This window comes from Mastacembelus armatus, unplaced genomic scaffold (assembly GCF_900324485.2).
Source record: "Mastacembelus armatus unplaced genomic scaffold, fMasArm1.2, whole genome shotgun sequence".
NCBI classification, from domain to species: domain Eukaryota; kingdom Metazoa; phylum Chordata; class Actinopteri; order Synbranchiformes; family Mastacembelidae; genus Mastacembelus; species Mastacembelus armatus.
Window position 1 is genome coordinate 206,277 of NW_022872883.1, and position 21,225 is coordinate 227,501.

Genomic DNA, 21,225 nt, shown 5'->3' on the forward strand with positions numbered 1-21,225 from the left:
AAACAGTCTAGGAGAATCATTTCTGACACCAAATTGTTGTGGAAGTTTGGAGAAATTTCAATATTCTATGGAGACTGAAACGAACTGAGACTCAAAGGTCTGTCAGGTTTTTTGTCTTTGCAAAGAGGTCACAGTGCTAAAGCAGCCTGTGAGAGAGTGACAATGAGTTTTATACAGTTTTATCAGGATGGATACAGAAGCTGCCGGAGCCTTGTCTGACTGTCTTGACTGTCATTAAAGCGAATGACTGAGGTCTTTTAGACAGAAAAGCAAAACAGGAACAAACAGGTGCCATAACAATAATTTGAGTTAGGGACATCTCCGTTTAGCTCATAAAATAGATTTCCACCACAGAACGGAGTGTCTTTATGCTTTAATGAAAATAACACTTTTGTTTAAAGACACAAATACATAAAGGACAGCACAAGGCAGCTGCAGATAGTGACCAAATGTTATTTCCAGTGTTCAAATGTGTGTTCAATCCTGCTGTGAGAATTTTTTGGTTTTAGAGGTTAATGCAGTCTGAATAAACACAAACAGACGGTGGGTTTTCAGCTGTTTTAGGTTGAAATTTGGTTTTAAACTCGCGACAAAACTCACTCATCCAATTTCTATACCTGCTTATTCCTGCTGGAGTGTGTCCCAAGGGCCGGCTCGCAGTTTTTCAACAGAAAAGCTACAAGTGAAGCAGCAGTTCGTGTCTTTGCCGCACGATGTGGCTGCTGCATCATGTTGGTTTCAGGCTGCATTAGAGACCGGAAGTCGGAAGACTGTACCGTCGAAGTAAAAGCACGTTTTGCAGTTTACCCTGTGACGATGAAGATGATGGTTGCCATGTTTATGATTGAGGTGGGGAAGCACTTTATCTTTTCATTCTGATTAGTGTGCAGAGAAAGACAGATTTACCGATATGAACTGGTTCCAGCAGCATGGCGGCACCTTTCAGCATTTCGAATGACGAACTCGGGTGGAACGACAGCCTAGCTATTTTATTGTGAAAAGCCAAACAGGAAGTGTCGGCGTGGTTTCCGCATGCGGTCTTGACGCCGGCGCTGCGTCAGTAGGTCAGACGCTGGGTCGTGCCGGAGCCGCAGTGTCTCTCGGTTCTTCGCTGCGGCGGAGAAATAAAATGCGGACGAGCAGCGGAACCAGAGCCCGTGACCCGAATCAGCGCAGAACCAGACACAGAGCCAGGGTAGCTGAATCCTCCGACTCGGCACGGCTCGGCTCGCAGACAGCATGACAGCAGCGGCGACACAGAAAGGCTAAAGCCGCTGAGAGGCGGCTAGCAGCGCGGCTAGCAGCGCGATGGCCGCAGAGGGAAGCGGCACAATCCGCAGCCGCATCAAGAACCTGCTGCGGTCCCCGTCCATCAAACTGAGGAGGCGGAGCGGCACGGCGCGGCACAAAGAGGACCCTAGCGGCAAGGTGTGCGCACGCACACACGCACACACAAAAGCGGCAGCCTGACGCTAATGCGACGCGCTGGGTTCGCTGCTGTGATTCATTCGCGTTTAATGAGTAACTGTGACTTTTTCCGTCGTAACACGTGAGTTCTCGTCTTTCTGTGTTGCTTTAGGACGTTTTTGTGAAACACACGAACACGCTCCTCTAATCTTTCCTCAGACTTTCCTCAGACTTACCCTGAAAATGTGGGTCTATCCTGTGCACAGACGAAATGGCCTTGTTTTCATGGCCTTATATAAACCGAGGCCTAACTTGGAAAACGTCGTTGCTGTAAAGTCCAGAAACCTCAGTTTCTTTTAAAAACGGCCTGTTTGTCGCAGACTCCATTAAAAGGATCAGGGCTGAAATCGTTCCCGTTTGTTTAAATGATTTCCCAGCATGCAGTAGGAACAGTCGTGTTAACAAGGGCCCCTCAGCTCACTGTGGCCCTAGGGCCCCTAGGTGTTAATCCAGCCCTGCAGGTATGTTGTGAAATACCAGCGCCTTCACAATAAAAGCCCCATAGTAATATCACAGTAATATCAACTGTAGTATTGACATTGACATTCAATGGTGGAATGTACATGTGAGGGGGGAGGAGAGGAAGAGAGGGGAGGGTTAGGGGAGCTCAGTGCACCGATGGTCCTCGGGCAGTCTAGGCCTATAGCAGCATAACTAACTAAGGGATGGTTCAGGGTTGCCTGAAGCCAGCCCTAACTATATGCTTTGTCAAAGAGGAAGGTTTTAAGTCTAGCCTTAAAAGTACAGAGAGTGTCTGCCTCCTGAACCCAGGCTGGGAGCTGGTTCCATAGGAGAGGAGCTTGATAGCTAAAGGCTCTGCCTCCCATTCTGCTTTTGGAAACTCTGGGAACCACAAGTAGACCTGCACTCTGAGAGCAAAGTGGTCTATTGGGATAATATGGTACTATGAGGTCTTTAAGGTATGAAGGAGCTGGATCATGAAGGGATCTGTATGTGAGAAGAAGGACTTTTAAATTCTATTCTGGATTTTACAGGGAGCCAATGAAGAGAAGCCAATATAGGAGAAATATGATCTCTCTTGCTAGTTCCTGTCAGGACTCTGGCTGCAGCATTCTGGATTAACTGGAGGCTTTTTATGGAGATACTGGGACATCCAGATAGTAATGAGTTACAGCAATCTAGCCTTGAGGTAACAAATGCATGGACTCGTTTTTCTGCATCATTTTGAGACAGGATGTTCCTAATTTTGGCAATGTTGTAGAGGTGATAAATTTACTAATAAGTGGGGTTTTGTGGCTGCAGCAGGAAGTTAACATGGAAACAGCACCTGAATGCACTAAGTGTTGTTTCTGAACAGAAAGATTCCTGGATCAGTTTTTACAGCTGGACCCTCTGGGACCCATGTGTGCAGTAAAGTCAGCTGGCAATCCAGCTGATGTGTTTCATCAGTAAAAGTGATGGACCCCAGAGAGGAAACTGCTCAGAGAAAAAATCCTGGAAACATAAATGGAGTTTGGGGCAGAGGAGGCAGTTCCATGTGGTTAGTTTGGGGCAGAGGAGGCAGTTCCATGTGGTTAGCTTAGCATCCACACACTATTGAAACTAACATGCTAGCATGCTAAAAGCCCTGAGGTTCACCAACTGCAGGGAAACTGCAGCTGCTGGTTGCTCTGCTGCAGTGACAGAACTTGGTCTGACCTCAGTTTAGACTAGTTAAGGTTGACACGGGCTGAGATCCTGATGGACTGAACAACAGTATGGTTGGACCTGACCTTCGTTATTTCTAGAAGTCCGGTGTCTTCACTTTTTAGCAGCATGAAGCTACTGGGGCGGGACCATTGACAGTAACTGACATCTGACCTTTGCCCTGCAGGTGACGTTGGAGAAGGTTCTGGGCGTCACAGCTCCAGGGAACCGAGCGCTGGCCTGCGACCCGCGGACTGGACTACTGGCTTATCCTGCAGGGTAAGAGTCACTGAGATTTGGATGAAACTGGGTGTGCGGAGGTGCTGGTCTCTGAGCTGTGACCCGGTGTTCAATGAAGTGTAAACTGTGACAGGTAATGGCTGCAATGACCAGACTGAAAGGAGCTCAGGTGTTTATTGTGTTTATTTAAACTCTCACTGAAAGTTGCCAAACTTTGACATTCAGAAGCTGAAAGAGTCAAAAGTTGTCATGTTGTGAGCAGTGGAAACAGAGACCAGTGGATTCTTTGGTGCTTCAGAGCCTGTAAATAGTGACGGCCGTTCTCAGAGTCTGGAGCTGGTTTTTGGAAACAGATGGGCCTCCCATTGTTGGGGAGGTAGAACCATGTGAGCCAGGTCAGCGGTGTGGCTCCCTGCTGGGTTTTTAATAGTTTTTGGACAACAATGGAGGTCTACGGCACAGACCCATAAGCTGAACCAGGTTCTGGATTCACACACATTCACTGGTGCTGTCATCTCTGGATGGGGTTTGCAGCTCTTTTTTCCAACAGTTATTGTGATGCTAATAAAATTCCCCCTCTGTTTTATCCAAAACTGTTACTGTAAATGAACAAATCATACACACTTTGTTAAACAGAATGAAATAAATACTGAGTTCTTGTGCTGATCATGTACGGTTGAAGATTAAGCTCAAACAGGAATGTAAGACGACAGAGACTGACAGTCACTTTAAAGACCAATGATAAGATTATCGGATTAAAGACACCAGCAGAGGTTTCCTGATGGTGGGTTAGGATCCTCTGTAGATTTTCTGCAGTCCTTCAGGGGTTAGAGGGAACATGGAGGTGGATTTAGGGATTATGTTATCAGGTTCGAGGAGGCTGTGAGTCTTTCAGGGTTGTTATGTGATGTCGTTTTGTCAGTATTCACCAGTAAGATAAGCAGCATATCAACTAATAATGAACAATCATTAGCTGCAGCCCTGAACCCGACACTGACATATTGTCAGCTTTTCAGTTCACTTCTTAATCTGAAATCAAACAGTCAACTGAACTTGCTGATCCATGTGGATCTGTGTCCACCCTCAGTTTGAGCTCTGGGTTTGGTCTCCTTCACCTCCTGAGGGAAATCTCTGGCTCTTTAGCTGCTAAATGCTCCACTATGTTCACCAGCTGGTCTCTGACTGTGTCCGTCTGGACAGTGGCTTTTTACAGCTGCAGGTTCAGCTGATTAGTCCCAGACACACTCCTCCACTTCGGTCGCTGGTTAAAGGCAGTTTTCTTTCTTTGGTTGCAAACTGTTATTGATAAATGTATGGAAAAGGTCTCCAGATAAATTAATAATGCTATTGATCTTTGATTCAGCCATAATTGCACTATTCTTTGAGCTGCTTTTTTCTGAAGCAGGAAGCGCTGTGAGCTCATCTGCATTTGGGCTTGGACTTTTTCCTCCCTCTGTGTGGACTGTTCAAGTTCACGTGACACATCACACAGCTGTGTGTGTCATGATCAATCACACTGTAAATCTAATCAGTGACAGATTTGTTCTGGTTGTTTGCAGTTTGAGAAATGACAAAAAGCAGCTGAGGATTTTTATGCCGGCACTAGTGTCGGTCAGGTAAAAACAGGTTCTGGTGTAAAAGACCTGGACCAGTGTGGATTTCACAGACCAAGGCCTGGATCATCCTCACACAGCCCAGAGGAATGATGGGAATGTCTGAGGGCGAGCGGTGGCCCACATCTAGCTTCCGCATTTTCATTTGCTCACACTTAGCCGTCCAATCAGCTGAATTTGAGCCAAGCGGGGGCTGCTGATTGGCCGGCGCCATCAGTCGGTTTGTGTTCAGGTCAGAAGATTCAGATTCAGTTCACGGATGAACAGACGACAGTTTAATGACGAGAGACTAAAGGCAAGTGGGTCAGTGGCGCTGAGGATACGGGGTGCGGTGGGTCACAGCAACAAGAGAAGAAGAAACCAGGGTCAGTTCATTCAGTCATTTGTCCATTCATTCATTCAGCAGAGGAGTCTGTAAATGCACCAGTCCTGTTTGGTCTAGATGTTCAGGAACTGCTGGTCCGAGTGTCCACAGGACGTGCCCTTGTAAATTCACTCAGCTCCTCTGTTGATGTTCGGCCTCGTCTGTGTCACGGTGAAATAATAAAACCGAGAACCCCACACATGAAGATCACACGCTGTGACCTGTTTATGCGATGACTGTCCTTCATGTGCAGTGCGAAGATTTGACCGGTGAGTTCAATAATCTCCAGCGTTTCTGTCACAACAATAAAACTGATGTGACTGATGAGGAAATGAAGGAAGGTAAAAGACTTGCATAGATCAGTCCTGGTACAGTCTCTAACAGAAGACAGATGAGGCTGCGGCCATGTTTTCCTGCTGCATTGCAGAGGAGCGGGGGGGGGATGACCAACCACTGCAGCAGAAACAATGAATGAAAGTAACTGAGGACAAGAAATGTTGGTTGTTATGGTCAGTACCAATCATTCTTATCATTACTCACTGAACACTTTATATCCCACATGACTGAGTGCCGTAGACAGCTAATCAAAGCCTAGCCCGGTGAAAAACCAAATGACAAACAGCTGAAAGAAGGACAAGCTTGCAAACCTGACACAGGTCAGTGGTTCAGTTTATAGCAATTTTAGAAAACATCAGAGAGAAAGCATCAGGTCAGGAGGAGCATGTGGCAACTCTTTAAAGCTGCATGAACTCAGGTGTTCCCCACAGTCTGGTACCTGCAGGTACCTAGATCCAGGCCCTGGTGTCTCTCAGTTATACTACCCCCCCAGGTAACAATGCCACAGGTTACCTGTCATCACCTCAGCAACTGGTTTTTCTTGTTCTGCTGTTTGTTCTGCTGCAGGTCAAAGGTCAGGGAGGGCTTTATGTGACTGCAACACCTGCACTGTTCTCACCTTAAACACACACAATACACACAATATGAATGTACACACAAAGAGGAGAAACTGCCAGAGAAGCAAACAAAATTGTAAATTTTCTAAAGAAACAGAATGAGTAGAAGTTTTTCAAATGAATAAACTAATCAATAACTGATCAGCCTGACACAACGGAACCTCTGTCAGGAGGTTAAAAACATAAATATTCAATAAACAGATGCAGTTGTTAATTTTAAATCAATTCTGAACTCATCTGTAATCTGACGGTTATTCAGCTTCTGATCCGTCTGCAAACCTGTGATCCAGATACTCTATGAGCCAAGTCCTGACACAAGGGTTGGCCAGAGCAGAATGTAAACTCTGCTCTTTGCTGTATAAACAGGCTGTAGGTTTAATGAGTCTCTGTTTGGTGACTCAGTCTGTTCGACCTGAACCAGGCCCAGCCCATACTGGCTCTGGTCCTGGCCTGGTCTTTTTTTCCTGAAAATAGGAACAACCCAAAAATAACTAAAGTAACTGCAGCTGTTGGATGCATGTGTTGCAGCAGAAAATGATACATGTACAGGAAACACTTTACATAATACAAGAAAAAGGATTAATAGCAAGTATAGTATGCAGTACTTAAAAGTACTGACAGTATACACAACTGTGTGATATAGCTGTATATACTCACAGTACCACATAAGTGGTTCATACAGATAAACCATTTCTGATTATATCAAGGTTTTAACTGAAACTGAACTTTGAAAATAGGTGTGTCTGCTTTTTGTTACAAACATGTACGAACATTGTGTATTTGTCTAGATTTGTTAACCTGCCTGTGTGTGCGCATGTGTGTTCACGCAGGTGTGTTGTCGTCCTGCTGAATCCTCGAAAGAACAAGCAGCATCACATCTTCAACAGCTCTAGGTAAGACTCTATCAACCAATCGGCTCCTTTCCCCTGGAGGCCAATCACAAGTGTCTCCTGCTCTCATGTGACCTGTGTCTGTGTTTCAGGAAGGCTATCACCACATTGGCCTTTTCTCCAGATGGGAAATATGTTGTCACAGGAGAGGTGAGTGTGAACGTTACTTCTGCTGCCCAGCATCACAAACATGGAGATTTACTGTCTGACCAGTGCGGCAGATGTGCGGCAGATGTGTGCTCTGGGCATGTTGTAAATATGAGGAATATGACCCAGGAGGACAAGCATGTCTCAGGTGTGTCTAACTGGATATTTGGGTAGGACCTGTCTGACAGTTCTGGACTCCTAGACCCATCTCAGAGCTCCAGCTGGATGAGTCGAGTCCTTGCTATGGCCGTGTTTCCCAGACTTAGTTCAGTGAGACTATATAAATAGTATAAGAAGAGAAGTTGGATTGTTTGGTTTGTTTTTTACAGGTTTTCGAAAATGACTGAAAAGATCGTCAGAACAGTTAAATCACCTCATTAATCGATGCTCCAGCAGAAATGTTTCATTATAGCATCAGATAATCCAACAGTGCTCCGATGAAACTACAGTTCATTTTCTCTACTTCTACATCTTCTCCCCCCGTGTCTCCTCCTCAGAGCGGTCACATGCCAGCGGTCCGGGTGTGGGAGGTGTCGGAGCATCTCCAGGTGTCGGAGCTGCAGGAGCATAAGTATGGCGTGGCGTGTGTGGGGTTTTCTCCAAATGGAAAATACATTGTTAGCGTGGGCTACCAGCATGACATGATGGTCAATGTGTGGAACTGGAAGGTACTACAGTACTGAGTATCTCCACCACCTGTACTACAGTAAAGTGCTGCAGTGTCACAGGAAGCTCTGATATTTCATGGTGTCACGGGGGTTTGCTCTTTACCTGTTGTTGTTTCTCAGAAAAACGTGGTGGTTGCAGCCAATAAGGTGTCCAGTAAAGTGACGGCCGTCTCCTTCTCAGACGACAGCTCCTACTTTGTTACCGCCGGCAACCGTCATGTCAAGTTTTGGTACCTGGACCACGCCAAGACGTCCAAGGTTCAATTGTCAATCACTGTCCACCACCTGTTGACGACATGCTGTGAATATTTTGTAATCGTCCTGTGTGTGTCTAGGTGAACGCCACCGTCCCTCTGCTGGGGCGCTCAGGGCTGCTGGGGGAGCTCAGGAACAACTTCTTCACTGATGTGGCATGTGGGCGGGGTCGACAGGCCACCTCCACCTTCTGCATCACCTCCTCAGGTCTGCTTTGTGAATTTAATGACCGGCGGCTGCTCGACAAGTGGGTGGAGCTCCGGGTGAGTCAGAGTACCGATTACTTCAGTGTTTTCACGTGTGGGGGGTGGAGTCATAGTTAATGTGGGCGGAGCCTGAGGCTGTGTTAATGTGAGCAATATTGACGGACAACCAGGTGGACGGTTGCTATGCACTATGGTTGCTATGCACTATGGTCACCATGTGCATCGCCAAGAGATGCTATGGCTCTTTTTTGGCACCACAGTGAGAGTGAAGGAGAGGATTCAGAGTCCATCAAATTATCCTGCTATATTTTCCCCTGCAGGCCACTGGGAAATGTCCCAGTGCTCCCAACACTTTGCCAGTGGTTAATTCCACGCCACTACCCAGACTTTATAGTGGAGCTCTTAGGAGCAAAGTCCAGCTAATATTCGGTCTGTATTCCTTGGACAATTGCATTTTTACATCCAGCTCACTTTTGCTTCATTAGGTTTAATCCACCACTCACTTTTGTGAAAATGTGAACAACTGCCTTTTTTAATATAATAAAATTTAGGATCTGTTTAAATGCCATACATAAAAATAGTTTTATTACATGTAGCAAAGATTCTTATTTTGACACTAAGACATTGAAAAGGGACTTCTCTATATTTTGTGAAATGCTGATTAATTGATGTGGTTGTTCTGAATTGGAAACATAATCGATCAATCGATTATGATCAGTCGAATATTAAAATAGTTGTTTGTTGCGGCCCTGATCGTCTCCATCACGTACAGTTGCTGTGGTCACAGTGGTCGTTCCTCTGACGTCAGCCAACGAGTACAGACCTTTCTGAAAGTAAGATGCTTCTTATTAACGGCAGCAGCGGGTCAAGCAGCTAAATCGGCGTCTGAACAGCAGAGGTTTGTTTTTGCTGCTTCCACGTGTCGAAGGTCGACTTTCTCTTAACCCTCAGGTCGTTACTTCATGTCCGTTACCTCAGATGTTTTAAGTGTTTTACACGAGACACAGTGATGCAGGTTTTTCACAGCTGTGTGACAGTGGATTCACTGATTCAATGAATGATATTTGACTGTAGTGTACAGCACACGCTAATGTGCAGTTGTTCTGCTTTCTCTTCTGCTTCCTGTGCAGAGAATCGACTCTGCATCCGTAAGTCGTCATCCAACCTGTGCTACGGCACGCCGCTGTCATTCATAATCAACTCTCCACCTGATTAGTCAAGTGATGTCTCACCCCGCTCGCCCTCCACACTCTGATTCACAGAAGACCTTGAATGCAGCATCTTTCACTTCCACAACATCCAGTCTGCTCACTACTGCTCTGTCAGTACTGCAGTGTTTCTACTACAGTATCAGTACTACAGTTTGTACTGCGATGTCACTGCTGCTCTGTCAGTACTGCAGTGTTTCTACTACAGTATCAGTACTACAGTTTGTACTGCGATGTCACTGCTGCTCTGTCAGTACTGCAGTGTTTCTACTACAGTATCAGTACTACAGTTTGTACTGCGATGTCACCGCTGCTGTCAGTACTGCAGTGTTTCTACTACAGTATTAGCAGAGATCTGCACATTCTCTGACTTCATTTACATTTTCAGCGTGAGACAGAAACATATTCAGTCTGTTCAGAGTCTGTTAGAGAAAATACACGTCTCAACAAAGACGATGGTTCATAATCACCTGTTTGACGTTATATGAAAACATTAGGTTTCTTTTATTCTTGTTTTTGTTCCTTCAGTCAGGGTCAGAGGTCACGGCCGGGTTAGTTTGAGACGAGTTCATGTGACTTGGGAGGAAACAGACATTGGTTGCTTTGTATGTGGAACCAAATCCAGTGGGATCTGAACAGACTGACACAGATCACTGCATGGAACATTAATAGAAACTCACCAAACCATTTCCCATGATCGATCAAACTTTATTTAAACGGCAGCCTAAAGTGGTTACACACGACAAGTGATGAAAACTTCGAAAAGCATTTCAGAAAAAAGTACTTTTTTAAAAAAAAAAAGAAATGTACTAACTGTCATGCCACCTGTCTGTGTCCTCAGACGTCTCAGGCCACCTGTCTGTCCGTCACAGACGAGCTGATCTTCTGTGGTTGTTCTGATGGGACTGTTAGAGCCTTCAGCCCCGTCAACCTGCATTTCCTCTGCACTCTGCCCCGACCACACCCCCTGGGAGCTGACATTGCCAGCATGGTGGACGCCAGGTAACTAACACACACACACACACACACACACAGTTTCACATACATGTTGTTCCCATTCGGGCGTGTCAGCAGTTTAACAGACGTCTCTAATGCTCCTTCTCAGTCAGCTGTTCTCCTGCAAGTCGGAGGCGCGGTACCCAGACACGGTGGCGGTGACCTATGACCCCACGAACCGCTGGTTGTCCTGCGTCTACAACGATCACAGTATTTATGTTTGGGACGTGCGAGATCTGCGAGATTCCCGAGGGGCAGGAAAACTCTACTCAGCCCTGTACCATGCCTCGTGTGTGTGGAGCGTGGAGGTCAGTGAGTGTTTGTGCTACAGCTAGAGGTCATAAGTCACTTTTGAAGGTTTTCGTTCTTAAACTGTGCATGTGACACATCATCGATGTCCTAAGATGTGAAACACACTTCGGTTTATGAAAGTCCTTCATCTCATCACTGCTGCATGTCCTGCAGGTGTACCCTGACCATGGAGGTGAGGTACGTCTCCCCCCCGGCTCCTTCCTGTCCTGCTCCTCAGACAACACCATCCGACTGTGGAACATTGACGAACACGGGGTCCAAAACAGGAACATCCTGAGCCAAGTATGACACACACCTACTCATTTACACCACATGACCTGTGCACCTCTCCACCTGACCCCTGACCTCTGACCCTTAGGACCTGCAGAAAATCATTTATGTAGATGGGAACATAACCAACCTCCTGGACACGGACAGCATCACTGTCACTGGCGGAAACACAGAGAAGGCAGGGTCATCGAGCTCTGAGGGGCAACAGACCGACCAGAGCCGGGCGGGCATTAGGACCCTGAGAGTCAGTCCTGACGGGCAGCACCTGGCCTCTGGAGACCGCATGGGAGTCCTCAGGTGAGTGTTCTTGGGTCTGTGTGCGTCATGTGATGAAATGAGGCCCGGCACTTCTCCGTGGGGTGGATATCTAATGTTTAACCACAGACAACAGTGCTGCCGACTCCAGCTAACGCTGCCTGAGTTGCAGGATCCATGACCTGGACTGTATGGAGGAGATCCTGAACGTTCAGGCTCACGACTCTGAGATCCTCTGCCTGGAGTTCTCCAAACCGGACACTGGTGAGAATCCAACATATGAACACAACACAGAGAACCTGTGCACAGCAGAACATGACACATAACACATGTCTGTGAAGAGCTGCAGTGGATCTGAGGAATCACTGAAGATTCTGAAAACACAGACCACACAGCACGATTTTAAGGCTTTTTAATACAAAATAAGTTGAATCGAAGGGAATGAAAGTAAATCGCCAGAATATTTTTACTTCAGTTTAATGTCACAACTAAACAGGAATCAGAGTAAAACTAATAATAAGAGAAAGTTACAAACTGAAACTCCAGTTTATCACCAATGTAAATCCAGTTCAACTTGAGGAAACAGAGTAAAACTACAACTAAAACACCAGTTTTTAATGTCTAGTGAATATTTTTCTCTGAATTTAGAAGAAAACTCAGTTCCGGAGAAGGTGCTGTCACTGCTTTAAATTTGGGTTTATATTAAGGACAACAAATCCAAAATAAACGTGTGTTTACGTCGTGATTCTCTCGTGTCTGTAAGGTCTCCAGCTGTTAGCCACGGCCAGTCGGGACCGGCTGATCCACGTGCTGGATGCAGGCCAGGACTACAGCCTGGTCCAGACTCTGGACGAACACTCATCCTCCATCACTGCTGTTAGATTCGCTGGTCAGTCCTCAAACCTCCTCTCAACCAATCAGATCCTTTGTCTCATCTGTTTCCAAACAGAGAAACAAACGTGCTCATGAACAGCAAAAAGACTTTTTCTTTTCAGGCTGCTTCATCCATCAGCTCTGGAGAGACTGGTTATTCTGCAGTCTGCATCCAAAATCTAAAACTGGGAAACAGGAAATAGACGTAGAGCTCAAACACTAGTTATTGACTGTTAGATTATAGATTATTTATCACATGCTTCAGCTTCTTAAATGTGACGTTTTGATGATAATAATGATAGTAACGGTCTCAAAGGCTGTTTTTTGCAGATTTCTTTACTTTAGGGTACATTTTTCTGACGGTGTGTGATTCACTGAAGCGTTTGGAATACAAAATATATTTCTACAGCTTGTACTGCAGTTAGGCATTTGAGTAGTTCCTCCACCATTTTGAAGTGTCAGCAGGTAAAGTTGTTGCTGTAACTCACCTGTGCCGCTGATCATGTGATGTCACCTTCTCCATGTGTCCATCAGCCACTGAGGGTAAAGTGAGGATGATCAGCTGTGGCGCCGACAAGAGCGTCTACTTCCGCACAGCTCAACAGGTGAGAGCTACACCTGGGTGACATCACCTTGTGGGTCTCCTGATCCTGGTTCTGACCAAAGCACAAAGCTCATTGTTGGTGCCATCATGTACAAACCTGACCCAGAACTGGTTCAGACCTGTGGCCGGCCACTCTTTCTGTGTCTCTGTGATCCTGGTTCTGTGTCTCTGCTGCTCATTTGGACTTTTGTCTGTAAAATGTAGAGTCACGTTTCAGCAGAGACCAGGTGATGGTGGAATCAGAACTTTTATTTTGGGGTGTGGCAAATCACAGGTGACCAGCTCAGTGACCTGCTGACATGTTTTTCTTCTGCTCTTCCTGTGGTGGTGCCAGGTGGAGGAAAGGCTGGAGTTCGCTCGCACTCATCACATCGTCAGAAAGACCACGCTGTACGACATGGACGTTGAGCCAACCAGGAAGTACGCAGCAGTGGGCTGTCAGGACCGCAGCATCAGGTAACACACATCTTGCAGCAGAATTACCCAGCAGGCACCTGGATGTAAACCGAACCTTTCTCTCTTTTCTTTTTCTCTATTGATTCCTGCTGTTTTTTGATGAGCAGTTATTGACTATTGACAGGTTAGTGATCAAAGGAGCAGTGTGGTATTGACTGGTCACTCCTTGCACCCCCACAGGATCTTCAACATCAGTAACGGGAAACAGAAGAAGCTTTATAAAGGCTCACAGGGAGAGGACGGCACTCTCATTAAGGTTGGTCTGTCTCATATTGCCATGGTGACAGCAGCAGGTATGACAGGTGTGGGACAGGTATTAACTTGTCCTTGGTCCTCAGGTACAGATCGACCCATCAGGTTTGTACATCGCCACTTCCTGTTCAGATAAGAACATCAGTATTTTTGACTTCTACTCTGGAGAGTGTGTGGCCACGATGTTCGGACACTCCGGTCAGTACCGACAGTCCACTGTCATGTTATCACGAATGAATGTTTGATTATTGGCCATTTTCCCCTAAGTCCACCTGTTTCTGTGTGTCAGAGATCGTAACAGGTCTGAAGTTCAGCAGCGACTGCAGGCACCTGATCACTGTGTCCGGAGACAGGTATGTCTCACTCAGCATCCCAAAGAGAAGAAGACAAACTCTGACATGTTCATGAGCGTTGTTATTCATGAGGATGTTCTCGTTAATTATTTGGTGCTGATCCATGAATAATTCATCCTCTGTGTGCAGTTGCATCTTTGTATGGCGTCTCAGTCCAGAGTTGACCATCAGAATGCGGCAGCGACTCTCTGACCTCCGACCTCCTAGCAGCAACTACAACTCCCCGACTGCAGTGCAGCAGAGAACAGTAAACCTGAGGTAAGTGTTCAGTTTCACAGCTGCCTGACACAGCACAGGGTGAGGATGCAGTGAGTTTGCCTCAATAACAAAGAGTCTACAACACAGCAGCCCCCAGTGCCTTGATGAGTCGGCGAGTAAAGTCTGAGTATTAATATTTTTCTGTGTGGGGCAGCAGGGAGGGGTCGGCTCCGCGGGTCGTCACCATGTCATCCGACAGTGACAAGGAGGAAGAGGAGGACGACGAAGAACTAAGCTGTCCTTATATGGTCACAGCGGGAAGCCTGGAGGCGGAGACAGGTCTGTTGTCATGGTTACACAACATGCTAAAGCACTAGCATGATACTGCCAACATTACACTTAGTGATGCAGATGCTCCTGCAGACTCCACTGTAGTTAAACACAAACAGTAACTGCCACACATTTAGGAATAAATTACAGAACGGTCTGAAAGGCAGAAGAGATGAGCAGCTGATGAAAACTAAACATGTCCTGTTCTGTCTTTGCCTTCCTGCAGATTTGCGTGAGGACAAATACAAGCTGGACACTCAGTACTGCACAGGCACCGGGAAGGTCAGTGGTTCACACTATTGGTGACTTTCACGTCAACACAGTCGGCTTTCTTTTGGGTTCATAAGTTTATTTGAGATTTAAATGAATGTGAACAGCAGAAAAACAACCACACGTGTCTGGACTTGATGGAGAGTTTACAGTTTGTGTCTTGGGCTCCTCAGGAGGTGTCGGGGGGTCGACTCCCACGGCGCCGCTGGTCCAGGAGGACAGGCGATGCTCATGGTGTTCTGATGGTGAAATCCATGTTGGATCTCAGGCTGCTGGACTCGTACCGTCCCGAGCAGCAGGAAGAGCAGGATGAGGTCAGTATCCAACGGATGCTTCAAAACAAACTTGAAAAAAACAAAACAAAAAGTATTTTTCTCCACACAAAAGGAAAATATTGTTTCATGTTACCTGCCGACAGGTGAAGACCCACCCCGCTGATGTTAGCCGTGCACCCTGCAGTCCAAAGAAGAGGGTTCAGGAAGTGGAGGTGGGGCTTTGTAGGACCAGTCAGGAGCGGGGGAGCACCATCAGTCTGCAGGTCACCTCTGCGTGGGTGAGAAAACGTTTATTTACTTTTTATTTACTCTTTGCTTTTTTTTTTTTTTTTTAAACAGCTTGATAAAACAAACCACTTAAAATAATTCTCTTTAAATTTTGTTTTTACAGTGCTCCCTTTCTTCCTGACTTTATTATGGTGGACAGAGAAGATAGAGCCCTGCTGTAGTTTAGTGCAGGAGCATAGTTAGGATAAGATCAAACTTCACTTACAGGTTTTTCCAGAGCTCGTTCCGTAGAAAACTCATGAAACGCTGCTGAGTGAACTTTGCCTGAAATATGTTTCCAGCCTCAGACAGATTTATTGTCTTAAAGGTGTATGCTTCTGTCCGCTCAGGTGGACGATGAGCTAAGGACCAATCAGAGGCCAGACTTCATTCTGCTGTCCAATCAGAGCCCAGACGGGGAGGATCCGGTGCTGTATCCTGACCAGTGGGAGGACAGGGTGAGCCTGGCAGGCAGGTAGGACAGTTTCTCTCCTGGTGCCAGGATTTATGGACAGTTGCTGGGGTGTGTGTTAACCCCACCCCCTGCTGTCAGTGAGTTCCAGGTGAAGGAGGCTGCTACAGGTGGACAACAGGACAAACCCAGTCCAGACAGCGGCTGCTCGCTCGGATTCAACTCCAGACTGTCCAGTCCAGACAGACCTCCAGGTGAGACAGAGACAGGTACATAGAGACCTGCAGGGCACAAAGAGAAAAAGTGCATCTTTCAGTCTTTTCTCAGTATTTGCCACTTTGTATCTGTCTCTGACTGACTCTCCCAGAGACAGAAAGACACACACACAGAGACTAAGATACAAAGACACATATGTGTGTGTGGTGTGAAGATAGTTTAGTGCCTGAACTCTAACCCCTGTTTCAGACAAGGAGTCCACAAAGCCTCTCAGTGTGGACGGAAACTCCTCTGAGCTGGAGGAGGAGCCGGAGGAAGGAGGAGCAGGTGGAGGTGTGGAGGTCGGGTGGGGTCAGCTTGTCCCTCAGACCCCAGACCAAGAAGCTTTCCTGAAAGAGCACTTTGTCACACTGGGTGAGCTCTCCGCCTCAGGTGCAGTAGGAGACCACAGCCTGACATACAGCACCATGAACGCTACACCTTTATTACACCATCAGCACTACACTGCCACCTTTACTACAAAACTACACCCACAGTGTTGTCACTACAGCGGCACCACTGTAAATGTCCGAGTCCGGTCTCTGGTGTTCAGATAACTGATATAAGTGTCATTACAGGGAGTCCAAGCAGAGTGTCTCACAGCTCCAGTGAGAGTCTCAGCATCTCCTCCAGGTTCCTGTCTCAGAACTCAGCTGGAAGGTAAAACATCAGATCACTGCTTCACACTTCACAGCTCTTGAATCAACAGGTCCAGTATGGGGGTCAGAATCAGCAGAAATTTCATTAAGATAAACAATCATTTGGCTTCTGTTCGCTGTACTCAGGTCAGGTCTGAGGTTGTCCTGATTCCAGGAAGAATCTTATTTGTTTCTTCCCCTCAGCCGAGCAGTGCTCCCTCTGCCATCTCGGCTCAGCGGAGAAGAGGTGAAGCCCCATCCTCTAGTTTCTGAGGTCCGACCTCTGATGGATCAGAACTGGACCCAGGACAGAAAAGTATCATGGAACCAGGACCAGGGTACAGAGCAGGATACGGTTCAGCTGCAGAGCCAGGTGGAAGAAAAAGAGACCTCCTTAGCCCCGCAGACCCACCCTCCCTCGTCACTGAAGAAGAAGGTACAGACGTCAGTGGAGTCCAGAAGGATCCTGAGCACCTCCTCTAGTCTCCGGAAAGCCCAGTCTGTCCACAGCCTGCTGACTGACACAGGTAACCTCACATAGGTCTACCAACCTCACATAGGTCAACAAGAGTTGGACTTTTCATTAAGGATTCTGGACTTGTTTTTGGGAACTCTGATTGTGGACTTACCTAGAACAACTTTTAACTCTGTCTCTGTCTCCCACAGGTGATACTTCTCGTCCAACCAGAGAAGTCCCGCCTCAGATGCTTGTCCCCCCACAGCGTCCCACCACCCTCCCCTCCTCCCCTAGACGCCCTCCCTCATCCACAACCCTGCCCCCTCAGAGACCAAACCCTGCCCCCCTTAGGTCCCCCCAGCAGGAAGCAGCTGCCATCACCCCGCAGAGGAAGTCTTCCTCCTCAACTCCATCAGCTTCACGCTCCTACATGAGTCCTACCGCCAGCTCGATGGCTAAGATGTCTCGCTCCGTCTCCGTGTGTGACGGCCTCAACGAACCCACCGAGGATCTTGCAGTACCATCATCGTTGTTGTCAACCTCCTCTCAGGTGAAAGAGACATCGTGTCCTCTTGTTGCTGTGGTACCCTGCAATGGTGCTCTGGCCATGCCCCCCCTCGCTGCAGTTGTCACCCCTTCGTCTCTGTGTAACCATGGTAACCAGGCAGCACCTCCATCTCGTGGACTCCAGTCTAGGGTCCCTGGGAGCAGCAGATCGCTCCCTGATAAGCCGTCCCTTGCCTCCTTCTCAGCTTCCTCCAAGACCACTACCACCACCTCCTCATCTTGGCCTCCTCCGGTTTCTATCTCCCCTCTCACCCCACCACAAGAGGAGGAGCCCCGGACTCCTGCAGGGAGCAGTGCTGAGCACAGGGATGATGCAGGTTTGGACTCTCCTCATCACCATCCTCCCCTTCATCCTGTCTCCGTTTGGCCTTAGGGCTCTGGCTTTGCCCCTCTTCTTCATCACTCCTCCTCCTCCTCCTCCTCTCGCTCCGTGCTGACGGGTGAGACATTTCATTCCTCTGTTCTTTCTCTTTCATCTGCCATCGTCACTTCCTCTCAGCGTTTCCCTCGGATCCTGGGTTTGAAGTCATGAACAGAGAAATAAACATCAGCTAATAATGACAATGTGGTGAAACCTCTGAGCTGGTTTTGGAAACTGTGTTAAATTGTCCAATAACAGCAGCCAGTACAAGTACAATGAAGTACGGGCAGCCAGTGCCAGTACAATGAAGTACGGGCAGCCAGTGCCAGTACAATGAAGTACGGGCAGCCAGTGCCAGTACAATGAAGTACGGGCAGCCAGTACAAGTACAATGAAGTACGGGCAGCCAGTACAAGTACAATGAAGTACGGGCAGCCAGTACAAGCCAGTACAAGTACAATGAAGTACGGGCAGCCAGTACAAGCCAGTACAAGTACAATGAAGTACGGGCAGCCAGTACAAGCCAGTACAAGTACAATGAAGTACGGGCAGCCAGTACAAGCCAGTACAAGTACAATGAAGTACGGGCAGCCAGTACAAGCCAGTACAAGTACAATGAAGTACGGGCAGCCAGTACAAGCCAGTACAAGTACAATGAAGTACGGGCAGCCAGTACAAGTACAATGAAGTACGGGCAGCCAGTACAAGTACAATGAAGTACGGGCAGCCAGTACAAGTACAATGAAGTACGGGCAGCCAGTACAAGTACAATGAAGTACGGGCAGCCAGTGCCAGTACAATGAAGTACGGGCAGCCAGTGCCAGTACAATGAAGTACGGGCAGCCAGTACAAGTACAATGAAGTACGGGCAGCCAGTACAAGTACAATGAAGTACGGGCAGCCAGTACAAGCCAGTACGGGCAGCCAGTACAAGCCAGTACAAGTACAATGAAGTACGGGCAGCCAGTACAAGCCAGTACAAGTACAATGAAGTACGGGCAGCCAGTACAAGCCAGTACAAGTACAATGAAGTACGGGCAGCCAGTACAAGCCAGTACAAGTACAATGAAGTACGGGCAGCCAGTACAAGCCAGTACAAGTACAATGAAGTACGGGCAGCCAGTACAAGCCAGTACAAGTACAATGAAGTACGGGCAGCCAGTACAAGTACAATGAAGTACGGGCAGCCAGTACAAGTACAATGAAGTACGGGCAGCCAGTACAAGTACAATGAAGTACGGGCAGCCAGTACAAGTACAATGAAGTACGGGCAGCCAGTACAAGTACAATGAAGTACGGGCAGCCAGTACAAGTACAATGAAGTACGGGCTGCTGGAAGTCTGTGCACTACAATGACCTACTCTACTACAAATACTGTACAGTTCACATTTAAACATCCAATACATTTGTGAACTGTAACACTTTAGTAAGGACTACACCAGTCTGCTGAAATATTTCTTTCCTCGCAGATCAAACAAATCTATTGAACCGAAGTCTTTATGTTGCAGGCTACTAACACACAGGTAGAGTGAAGTTACCTTCTGCCCCTCTCTCTCTGCAGACCAGCCAATCAGTGTGGAGACCTGCAGAGCTCTGACCAATGAGCTGAAGTGCTGTTTCAGGAAAGCAACACACCTGTACAGGAAGGTGAGAATCAGGTGTTTATGCCATGTGGTGAGTGGTGGACATGTAGTAAATATCACAGCAGTAACAGTAAAACAACCCCACTGTATTTTAGCATTCTGGGTCCTGATGGAAATGTATCTTATCACTGATTGATCAGGAAATTGATCAGGTTTTACACCTCCAAGGCAAAAATCAGCCAGAAATTCTGTTCAAGTCCACCTGGTGTCAGGTTCAAACTGGGCCACATCAATCAGTGAATCTGATTTACTAAACGTTTGGAACTGGGGCAAGACTGTAAACAGAAACTGATCCAGTCCAGCTCAGATCCACTTGGTTCTGAATATGGACACTGACCTTTGCCAGTAAGTCTGACATGTAAAGTTAAATTTACACTGTAACACAGACACAAAATTTACCCAGTAACCCTTAAATAACCTGCCATATAACCATAACAACCTGCCACATTAACCATCAGTCTCACCTGGATGTCTCTTCACCTCCAGGTCAGTGGTTCCTCTCCTGATGACCCCGCCCCCGAGCAGCGACAGATGGCCGTCGTCCTATCAGAGGCCTTCCAGTCAATTAGGGCGGAGCTAGACTGTCTGCCACTCAGTGTGCCGAGCATGCTGGGAGTGGAGGGGGATTTGGGAGGGGTGAGAGAGGAGAAGACGGCGGCTCTGCTGGAGGAGTACTCTCTGCTCCTGCTGCAGGCGGTGCACAGGAGGGTCAACAGCTCCACCTACTGATCATCATCTCTGCTCCATCTGCCCTCCTCCTCTACATCTGACCCCCTCCTCTACACTGCTCCTCCTCTACATCTGACCCCCTCCTCTACACTGCTCCTCCTCTACATCTGACCCCCTCCTCTACACTGCTCCTCCTCTACATCTGACCCCCTCCTCTACACTGCTCCTCCTCTCCATCTGACCCCCTCCTCCTCTCCATCTGCCTCCCCCACTCCTCCTCTCCATCTGACTCATGCTCCTCATCTTCACAGATGAAGGATCTGAAGCCATTTGATTTTGTCTGGACTTTTATTGTCTTAAAGGAACAATTGATAAATGACGTTTCTCTTCCTGTTTTCTTGGATGACTCCATTTTCATTCCCTGAAGTTCGCACAGTTTGTTTGGCAGGAATGGAAACGAGTGATCAGCTGTCAAACTAAATTCCAGGGAGTATTGATGATCACTCATCATTGACCTTTATACTGTAGAGCACTGAAGATTTAAAGGGACATTTTGGGACTTTTGACTAAAAACAAACAAACCCAGACGTCCATTTGGTCGTTTCCTGACCACCTGTCACACTACTGATGCACTCTACACACTGACCGCCAGCGTTTTCTAAGATCATGACTCTGAAGTCTTATTGTTTTTAAAGGTTAATGAACATTTTTATAATGTTATTAGAGAAACAGTTTTGGGTTAGTTGGGTTTTATTTGGGGTTTCTTGTCACTGACTTAGGTCAAAACAGGTCAAAGTTTAAAAGGTTTTCTGTTAAATTCAATAAAAGTGACTTGTTTGTGCATTTACTACAGT

At 47.1% G+C, this 21,225-nt stretch overlaps 1 protein-coding gene across 4 annotated transcripts; it reads left to right on the plus strand.

Moving 5' to 3' along the window:
- Positions 1-1,072: 1,072 nt before the first annotated feature.
- mapkbp1 (mitogen-activated protein kinase binding protein 1) lies at positions 1,073-21,212 on the plus strand. Of its 4 annotated transcripts, none has more exons than XM_026308431.1 (31): positions 1,073-1,428; positions 3,302-3,393; positions 7,115-7,177; positions 7,267-7,324; positions 7,819-7,989; positions 8,110-8,247; positions 8,325-8,507; positions 10,500-10,660; positions 10,764-10,962; positions 11,120-11,248; positions 11,325-11,533; positions 11,664-11,755; positions 12,255-12,380; positions 12,899-12,969; positions 13,303-13,424; positions 13,605-13,680; positions 13,763-13,874; positions 13,966-14,029; positions 14,159-14,287; positions 14,442-14,566; positions 14,784-14,839; positions 15,001-15,141; positions 15,246-15,380; positions 15,720-15,844; positions 15,923-16,050; positions 16,247-16,411; positions 16,615-16,696; positions 16,879-17,201; positions 17,341-18,015; positions 19,621-19,706; positions 20,189-21,212. In XM_026308431.1, exons 1-31 carry the CDS (start codon positions 1,309-1,311, stop codon positions 20,429-20,431), a joined length of 4,599 nt encoding a protein of 1,532 aa, XP_026164216.1. In that variant the 5' UTR covers positions 1,073-1,308; the 3' UTR covers positions 20,432-21,212. The 4 variants fall into 4 exon arrangements, with proteins under 4 accessions (XP_026164216.1, XP_026164218.1, XP_026164217.1 ...); XM_026308433.1 differs by having other exon boundaries at positions 15,923-16,035; XM_026308432.1 differs by having other exon boundaries at positions 14,445-14,566.
- The last annotated feature ends 13 nt before the right edge of the window (positions 21,213-21,225 follow it).

Bases quoted from the DNA above. Each gene is read 5' to 3' on its own strand.
- mapkbp1 (XM_026308431.1), top strand. From the start codon at position 1,309: ATGGCCGCAGAGGGAAGCGGCACAATCCGCAGCCGCATCAAGAACCTG. The intron at 8,248-8,324 runs GTTCAATTGTCA...GTGTGTGTCTAG, and splicing joins ACCACGCCAAGACGTCCAAG to GTGAACGCCACCGTCCCTCT. The intron at 15,381-15,719 runs GTGAGAAAACGT...CTGTCCGCTCAG, and splicing joins TGCAGGTCACCTCTGCGTGG to GTGGACGATGAGCTAAGGAC.